Source organism: Lacerta agilis, chromosome 1 (assembly GCF_009819535.1).
Source record: "Lacerta agilis isolate rLacAgi1 chromosome 1, rLacAgi1.pri, whole genome shotgun sequence".
Classification (NCBI taxonomy): domain Eukaryota; kingdom Metazoa; phylum Chordata; class Lepidosauria; order Squamata; family Lacertidae; genus Lacerta; species Lacerta agilis.
This window is the reverse complement of record NC_046312.1, coordinates 30,851,748-30,860,598: the sequence shown is the minus strand read 5'-3', so window position 1 is coordinate 30,860,598 and position 8,851 is coordinate 30,851,748. Positions and strand designations below refer to the sequence as shown.

The 8,851-nt window shown below is 53.2% G+C and overlaps 1 protein-coding gene across 1 annotated transcript; it reads right to left on the bottom strand.

Annotated features, from left to right (window-relative positions):
- Nucleotides 1-1,588: 1,588 nt before the first annotated feature.
- Nucleotides 1,589-7,363, bottom strand: FOXA1 (forkhead box A1). Its single transcript, XM_033143165.1, has 2 exons — nt 7,014-7,363; nt 1,589-3,488 (listed from the first exon to the last, which is right to left on the bottom strand). The coding sequence occupies exons 1-2, from the start codon at nt 7,083-7,085 to the stop codon at nt 2,181-2,183; spliced, it is 1,380 nt and encodes a 459-aa protein (XP_032999056.1). The 5' UTR covers nt 7,086-7,363; the 3' UTR covers nt 1,589-2,180.
- Nucleotides 7,364-8,851: the final 1,488 nt, after the last annotated feature.

Genomic DNA, 8,851 nt, shown 5'->3' with positions numbered 1-8,851 from the left:
CACAACCCTATCTCCCAAATTAAAAACAAAATTTCTCTGCTGGGAGAAAACAATACTGTAACAGTATCCCTTCAATGCAATTTAGGGCAGATCGGATGCTCTCTTTTTTCTTCCCATACATAAGAAGAGAAGGTTTAAGTTTGTGATAAGACTCCCCTCGCCCTGTAGGAATGTGCAACTTGTTAAATATTCAGTACAGGTACATTAAAAAAATTTTTTAATGTGTTTCTACTAAGAATGGGTTTTGGGCATCCCTATTCTGCATCACAGCCTAATTTATCACCTCGGAAAGAGGGGGGGGGGGAGAGAACCAACATCTTTTGTTTGTCCCCCCTCCATCTTTTTCTGTTCCAGACCTTTCAATTAATAAAGACGTAGCCATCCTACCCAATAATGGAACAAAATAAAATAACCCAAAAAATTCTCTCGTGGATAATATTCGATTTATTTAAAGTCCTTAACTGCAAACGATCGAGAGAGAGAGAGAGAAAGGGGGTGCAAAAAAAACCCAAAAACATACGTCGCTGCTTATATTGTCATTTTTTTTCCTTTAAAAAAAATCAAAACATTTTTTTTCCAATTACAATCACATTTATTATAAAATTAAGATTTTTTTATATTTTCTTTAAAATGGTGTGTGTCATTTTTTTTTAAAACCGTCATTTAAAAGCACTTTCAAAGCTGTAAAGAAAGAAAGTAATAAAACCGTGCAAATAAATTAAGGACGTCGTGAAAGCGAACAGGGAGGGGAAGTGGGGGAGGGGAGGAGGGAGGGGGGAGGGAGGGAAGCAACCCGTCTGGCTAGGCTAAAACATCGTGTAAAAAAAAAAACGGTGGAAAGTGCATTAACACTGTATGAACGTGCTAACAACGGCGATAATTAAGCGGCCACAAGAAATTCGAGAGGGGCAGAATCATGACTGGTCATAGACTGATCTGATGAAGAGGAGGGGGGAGGGGGGAGAATCCCTTCTATCTTAAAATATATGGGGGAGGGGGAAGAAAATGACAATATTATTGTTGTTACGGATAAATATAGTTCTAGAACGCACGCGGCGGGGAAGGGGTCCTGGGATTAAATAACCGGCCGTCCACGTGGCCAGGGCGCTTCCCGGTGAAGGAGACGCTTTAGTAACAGCTTGTAGGGAGGGGGGGGGGAATTAAAACGACTGCGACCCGTGCGACTTTGCATCCATATCCAGCCGCGACCCCTGTCACTTTGCAGAGTCAGGGGAAGAGGGGTTCAGGATCAGGCCCTATGGTCCATGTGCGTGTGACCTATCTCTCCCAAGGGAGCCATATTCCGAACCGGTCAGATCAAATCTGGTTAATTTATTTCCCCCAAGTCCTGGGGCTGTTCTGTTCAAGGACTCTCTTGGCTTTTTTTGTATATGTTTGTGTGTGTGTGTGTGTGTGCATTTATATATTCAGCACTGTATCGCCTGTCCCTGGAGGACTTCCTAATTTAAATTTAACTTAAACCTCTCCATTTGGGACTTTATCTGGAGAGGCCTGTGCCCGCAAAGAAGGCCCCCGGTTCCACTTAATTCTGCCTTTTATTTATTTATTTATCTAAAGGCTGGGCTGGATTGGGGGGGGGGGGGGACTTGGAATAGCTCAGTCTTGAGACCTTGCAGGAGCAAGGCAGCCAGAGGTCTGACTCACGAGAATAAGGCATCTTCGTAGGTCTGCTTTTATTGGTTAAGGTACTAAATCTGGTGAGATTACACTGAAGAAGGTTAAAGTGGGGGGGGGGAGGAATCCACCCATAATAATAATAATAGTAATAGTAATAGTAATAATAATTTACAGGTTGGAAATCAATCTTTCTTTCGTGGTCATGGCAAGGGAAGGTGGGCGGTATATACAGTGTCTGTTTGCGGAGTTGGCTGCGATTTGCTGGACTTTCCAGGCCAAAATAGAATAAACAGGATGCATTGCGGGGATACAATAATAATAACAATAACAACAACAATAATAAAGTAACAGTCCTTTCTTCTGCTCTCCCCCCTCCCCTTCTCCTTTTGCTTCCCCCCGCCTCGCAGGGATGTTGTTGGGGGAAACGCACTGTCAGTTTCGGCTGAGAGATCTAGGAGAAGCCAGAGGATGGGAGAGGCAAAACCAAGCAGCCCTGCTGGGGAGGAAGATTTCTGCTCGGTGCGCCCTCGAGTCCCTGCCAGCTAAGACGTATTTAGGACGGGTCTGGAATACACACCTTGGTAGTAGGACGGCTCCAGGGCCGAGGGCTCAATGCCTCCCCGGCCGCCCATGGACGCGCTGCCCAGAGGCAGCCCTCCCGGCAGCCCGGCCCCGTAGGAGGAATATTGCAGCGCTTGCTCGTAAGCCTTGAAGTCCAGCTTGTGCTGCTGTTCCGAGGAGGACATGAGGTTGTTGATAGAGAACGGGTGGTTGAAGGAATAGTGCGGGTCGCCCTTGAGGTGCAGCTGAGACTCGTGGTGACCCAGCGAGTGGCCCGGGTGACCCAGCGAGGCCAAGCTCGGCCCGGGGGGCACCGAGGCCGCTGCCACTGCTGCCGCGGCAGCCGCCGCCGCCGCAGCAGCAGCAGCCGCGGCGGAGGAGGCCGCCGACGGCTTCAGCTCCGCTCCGCTCCCGCTGTGGTCCAGGCCTTGCGGGCTGCCCGAGCCGGGATTCGAAGGGGCGGACTCTAGCTGGCCTCCTTTGGCGCCTCGGTGCAAAGGCGAACCTCCTCCTCCTCCGGGGTCTTTCCTGCCTTCGCTGCCGTTACCACCACCACCACCACCTCCCCCGACGGCACCTTGTCCCGCTTTGCCGCCTCCGGACTGCTTGTCGCACTTGAAGCGCTTCTGCCGGCGCAGGTAGCAGCCGTTCTCGAACATGTTGCCCGAGTCCGGATGCAGCGTCCAGTAGGAGCCCTTGCCGGGCTTGTCCGGCGAGCGCGCCACCTTGACGAAGCAATCGTTGAAGGAGAGCGAGTGGCGGATGGAGTTCTGCCAGCGCTGCTGGTTCTGGCGGTAGTAGGGGAACAGGTCCATGATCCACTGGTAGATCTCGCTCAGCGTGAGCATCTTGCTGGGCGCCTGCTGGATGGCCATGGTAATGAGCGAGATGTACGAGTAGGGCGGCTTGGCGTGCGGGTAGCTGCGCTTGAAGCTCTTGGCATCGCGCCCGCCGCGGCTCAGCGACGGCGCGGCGTACCCCATGGGGCTCATGCACGGAGGGCCCATGGCCCCGTAGGCTCCCAGCCCGTTCAGAGAGGCCTGCGGGCTGCCCATCGCGTTCATGCCGCCGGGGCTGAGCGCCGAGCCCATGGACATGCTGTTCATGGCGCCCCCCGATGCCCCAGGGCTCAGGCCCGCGCCCAGGCTGGGGTTGGCGTAGGACACGTTGAAGGAGCCCGACGTCATGTTGCCGCTGGTAGTCATGGCGTTCATGCTCATGTAGGTGTTCATGGAGTTCATGGAGCCCAGGCCAGAGTTCATGTTGCCCACGGGCACAGTCGAGTAGGCCTGCGGAGGGAGACACTGGTTAGACGTGGGGAAACTGGCTGAATCTTAATTTAGACGGCCGAAAGGAGGCGAGAAGCCGGAGCGCACTTGCCTGCCTTCCTAACCCCCCTTTCCTTCGTGGCCCCAGTGGCTGCCACAGTCCCTTCCCACCTTTGCCTTTATTGGCCACCTCGGTGACTTTCCAGCTGCTCCGGCAAGATTCCTTTCTCACGCAACCAGCCGGCGAGGATTAGGATCTCGACTATCGCTCACAAACTGCACTCAAAGGGCGCCTTCTTAACCGTATCCTAGTCTCTAGTCTACGATTTATCACAGGGTTCGCTAAAGGGGAGGTGAGTGTGTCCAGGTTGATCCTCCAAACTCTAGAAATATATTGGCCCTGGATGGATCAGGGTTTTTTGGGGGGGGAGGTGGAGGGCCGTGTGAGAAGGAAAGGGGGAGGGAGGTTACACACACACACGTTTTGCATTTGAAGGATTGCGACACTATGAATCTAGTCGATCTTTATGGGAGAACTAAGGTGTACTGTATATGTAAAAAGTCCCGATATGTACCGATTTGGCGCGCATCCTGTTAAAACGTTTTTCTTCCTTCGAAGTAAAGAGTGCGGAGGATCAACCACAAACCGCTGTAAAAAAAACCCCACCCCACCCCCCAATCTCGACAGAAAGTAAAAACAAGAGTTGTGGAGATGTTTGGATGCGGCCTGCGCCGTTAAGACGAGACCCTGTTCTTCGGAAGAAAAGATCCTGACCGCGCGAGTGGGTGGCTGCGGGTGCCAAATTATGCCCAACAAACCAGAGCTCGGGGACACGCGGGGGGAAAGAACCAGTCGGCCCAAAGAATCAGACACTCACAGGTCCTTCCAGGGCAAAGCGCCGGCTGAGACAAGCCACTCCACATCCTGAGTCTGAAGTGGGATCTGAGGAAGCCCGGCGCTTCCTTCAGAGATTCCCCTATTTCAAGGCCAGGTCGTGTACTAATTCATTTAAATATATATATTTATATATCTCGAGGGAAACACCAGTGAGAATTAAATACAGCTAAGAATTAAATACAGCTAAGATCGCCAGCCTCGCCGCCACAAGAAAGCGCATCCCTAGGAAGGGAGGGAAACCCAACGGCTTGCGGCGCTGACCCAAGCGGGTGGTGGATATGCCACTGGGCTAGGCACGCCGAATCAGGTGCCTTTCCCGAACGAGGCCCCGTCGAAATCCGAAATGGAGCTCTCCGAGGTCGTGGCTCCTCCTCGGCCTCCTTCCCCAAAGCTTCCCAAAGTCTCAGAGAGAGGCTGGTGGTGGGAAAAACAAACTTTGCGGCCTCTTTGACACAAACCCCGCGTCCCTCTTCTCTCTCTCTCTCCTGTTCTGTGCTTGCTGCCCCCACATTCCCGGCCCGACAGGAAGTTTTCTTCAAAATGAACAACTGCACCTTTTGGGCCCATAACAATACAGCCTTTTCTTGGAGGTGGGGGCGGGGGGGGGGGAGGAAGGTGGCTTCCCTCTGCCCATCTATTTTCCCGAGGTTTACAGTCAACCGAAGCTTCAACCGTCTAAATTAAGATTCAGCCAGTTTCTCCCCAAATAACAGAACGGTCTGGAATAAACAGACCAAAGAAGTCCAACTCTAGCTTTAAAAAAAATCAGTCTGGGAGGGAAAATAGACCAAGAAAGTAAACCCCCACTTTTTAAAAAATATATAATTACTAAAACGACTGCAGCTAATGCACGCTATTAGCTGGGCTTGAATCCGAAAAAGGGTGTCCCATAGGTTCGCTTCCTAGTTTGCTTGTATTTTAAACGTTCAGTAGGTATAGTCCCGGTTCTCTGGTATACTGTAATTAGAATCCCAAATTCCCAAAAGCGAAGAGATTTATAATATGCCTGAGATTTCTTGCAGAATATATCCGGCAGCGTTTGCATATTGTAGAGGTGGTTGTGATATTGTGAGTGATACACAGACGGTTCCCCTACTTGTGACTTTTTTTCTTTTTTAGTAAACAATCGTAAGACTATGCAGTGTGTCGAAGCATAACTAATGGAGAACATAATTTCTATATAAGCATTATATTTCTATATAAAACTATTTATCCATAAATGAATCATTTCCCTCCTTGCCTGGAGTGCTATGATTTGTTTTTAAAAAAATACGTTTTTAAAACAAAAACAACAAAAAAATCAAGTAACCTCCGTGGAGCAAGACTGAATGGGAAATTAATGTGTGAGGGCGGGTGAGCGGTAAATAAAACTGGATGTAAAATTGTCAATAGAACACTGAAAAATCAAATTAAGAGAGAGAGGAAAATCTGGCGCGGAGAAGGATGAATTATGTTTCCCAATGAAGGGCCCCACATTAGCATACTAGCGGCATTTTAGGGTTCCCCCCCCCCGGAGTGCCTATGGCGCTGGGAAGAGGCATACATTTAATCTAAACCCCCTTCCTTGGCCCCTGTTGACCCTTCAGTATTAAATAAGAATCCGGAATAGGACAGCCTACACAAACACATATGTTTAGCCGGAGTCTACAGCCTGCGCGGGACATTAACTCTGGGGAGGAAAGCACTGTTGAGCAATATCTGCTTTTTTGGACACAGGTCTGCTTGATCTTGGGTGCCTCTGCCTCCCCACCCCCACTTTTATTTTTGTTCATATCATCTTGTCACTTTCCCTTTCACGTTCTGTAAGGTTCGCAGTTGAAGCCATTTTGGGGGGGTATTTTTCCGCCTTTCACTCCCTATTCAGTTAAGAGGGCCCCATTCATCTCTCTCTCCACCCCCCCACCCTCCGCCCCATAGGGGTTTTACATGCTCCTCCACCCGTTATTGTTCGTTTGCCCGTCTTTGATCTTTTCTTGGAAGTTCTTTGGAGCATATTGTTAAATCAAGGAACGTGGATATGAATGGACAATGCAAAAAAAAGAGCCCGGTTCCTGGTCGCAGGCTCCAGAGATCCTATTCTCCGCAGCGCCACCCGCTGGTCGCGGGGAGAATTCCTCCCGTTTCAGTTTTTATTCCGCCGCCGCCGCCTTGAAAGAAGCGTGTTGCAAAGTACACACGAACGATTGTTATGTTCAGCAGAGTGCAATAGCAGCCCACGTGAGGGGTGGGAGGTAGAGAGGAGGCGGCCGACGAGGCAGAAAACTTTCCCAGACAGGAGGGTTAGAAGTGGTATTTGCCTCAAAACAACCCCACCCCTTGCCCCACACATCAAGGCCCTAACTCAGAATCAAGAGGCGTTGGAGAGGCACCTGTGGGTCTCCAAGGCGAGACCCTAGAAAGAAACCAAGGACTCCCGTCTTCCGTCCACTCGACGGCCAGGGGGATCTCCCCGCCGCCCTCTATAGTTTCTCTTTGGCGCTTTCCTTCCCGGGTTCCCGGGCAGCTGGAAGGTCGAGGGAGGCAGACCTGGGCTTCGTCGGGCTCTGAGAGCGGACCCTGGCTCCCCCCTCTCTCACACACACCCGTCACACCTCGAGGGGACGGACGGAGCCCCTTTTCCAAGCCCTCCCGCATCCCGCTCGGCTCACCTCCTGCGTGTCGGCGTAGTAGCTGTTCCAATCGCTTGTCTCGTGCCCTTCCATTTTCACGGTCCCTAACATCCTGGAACCAGCCTGCCCGGGGTAACCATCCAGCCCCTCCCGGAGAGTGGCGGGTCCGGGGAGCCCCCCCGCCCGCAGTCCCGGAGCGGGGGAAGCCGAGCTGCGGCTCGATCAAGCCCCCCGGCGGAGGAGGAGGCGGCAGCGGCAGCAGCAGAAAGCGGTGTGCGGCGGGCAGCCACTCGAGGAAGTGAGGAAGTGCTGGCTGGGATGCGAGGGGAGTTGAGCTGAGGTGGATCTTACGTCGTCGCACCAGCGGCGGCGGCAGGAGCAGCAGCAGCAGCAGCGCCCACCTCCTCCTCCTCCTCCTCCTCCTCCCCCTCCCCCTCCTCCTCTCCTCCCCATTTGTCTCCTCTCCTGCACAAAGACGTTCGCACCTACAAAGCCGGAGATGCACCTGCAAACAAGGAAACGCGCAATTCCCCCGGGGCGGCACTTTAGGCGCAAAGCGGTGTAATTGGCTTAAGCGCACCGACGTGCTGTTGGGGGGGGGGAAGAGAAAAAGACAGAAGTGGGGACCCGTAAAGGGAGGAGGGAAACGGGAAACTACTGCCCCCCTCCTTTCCTCCAACCCCCTCCCTCCCTCCAGTTGGGAAGGGGAGGGGCGAGGGGGAATGCCAAGAGGGAGGCGAGCGCAGCCCCCTCTCCGCTTGGATTGGAAAGAGCAGCCTGCGCCTAGGGCTGGCTGGTTTTACTCGAGGGGGTGGGTAGCAGAGACGACAGCTTTCACTTGGTGGTCGCTTCTGGGGGTTGGGGGGCAACAGGATGGACCCCAAGTGTGCCTTTCTGCCCCCCTCATCACACACACACACAGATGCCCGTTTGCCTGACCATCTCCCCAGACAGCACCTGGGGCAGTTTCGCCTTCCTTGCGCACGGGCTTTCCCCGCTCCTTTTTGGCCCCGTCCCCGCGCCGTCCAGCAGCCCCGAGCCTCCGTGTGAATGAGTCACTCCGCGTGACGCGCGCGGTCCCAATGAATAGCGAGGTCGGCCAGGCGGCTCGGCTTGGCAAGCGGCCCAGGTGAGTCACGCCGAGCAGCTTCGCGGCCAGCCAGCCTGCGCGCCCGCCATCCCTCCCTCCCTCGCTCGGGACCCGCGCGCTTGGCCTGGCTGGCTGGGTGGCTGGCCAGCGTCCCCGCAGAAGCGTCCCCTGCGGAAAAAGAGCCGGAGCAGTCCGGCCTGGTTCCCCCCTTCCCGGGACGGAGGCCCCGATCCACGCCCCTAGGGCTGAGTGGGATCAAGACAGAGGGGTCTTGCTTCTCAGTAAATCTGCCGGTATCCCCTGCTTATGTGTTAGGCGATCCTCTGCAGATCTCACTCGGTCATTAACTCGAATAGGGCTGCTTCCGAGTAAATGGGCTGAGGGTCCATTTACACTTACAGGGTGCTGTCTTCATTGCTCCTCCCAAACATTGGTAGCCGGCCGCGGAGGATGGGGAACCACTTCGTAGAAACAAGCAAATCGGTCCAGAAATTTGTTTCATGGGCTCTGGGCACGGTGGGAGAAATTTTCCATGGGTTGGATCTAGACTTTGTTAATTGAACTTAGTTCCCGTTGAAGTCAGTGAGGCGTGGGTCCAATTGTGGACAACTTTGCCCATCGGTAGCAGTGGGACACAGGTCGAACGCACGTCGTCTAGGTTCACCCTCCTTTCTATTTATAGAGCGATCCTAGACGTAAGTTCCGCTATGTTCTGTGGGGTTTGTTGCCGGTTTACTGCACGGGATCGCTGCTTAAACCGAGACCGAGGCTTCTCAGCTTGTCCTCT

Excerpts from the sequence above, each read along its gene's own strand:
- FOXA1 (XM_033143165.1), bottom strand. The coding sequence starts at position 7,085 with ATGTTAGGGACCGTGAAAATGGAAGGGCACGAGACAAGCGATTGGAAC. Across the intron at positions 3,489-7,013 it reads ACTACGCCGACACGCAGGAG|GCCTACTCGACTGTGCCCGT; the intron begins GTGAGCCGAGCG and ends CTCCCTCCGCAG.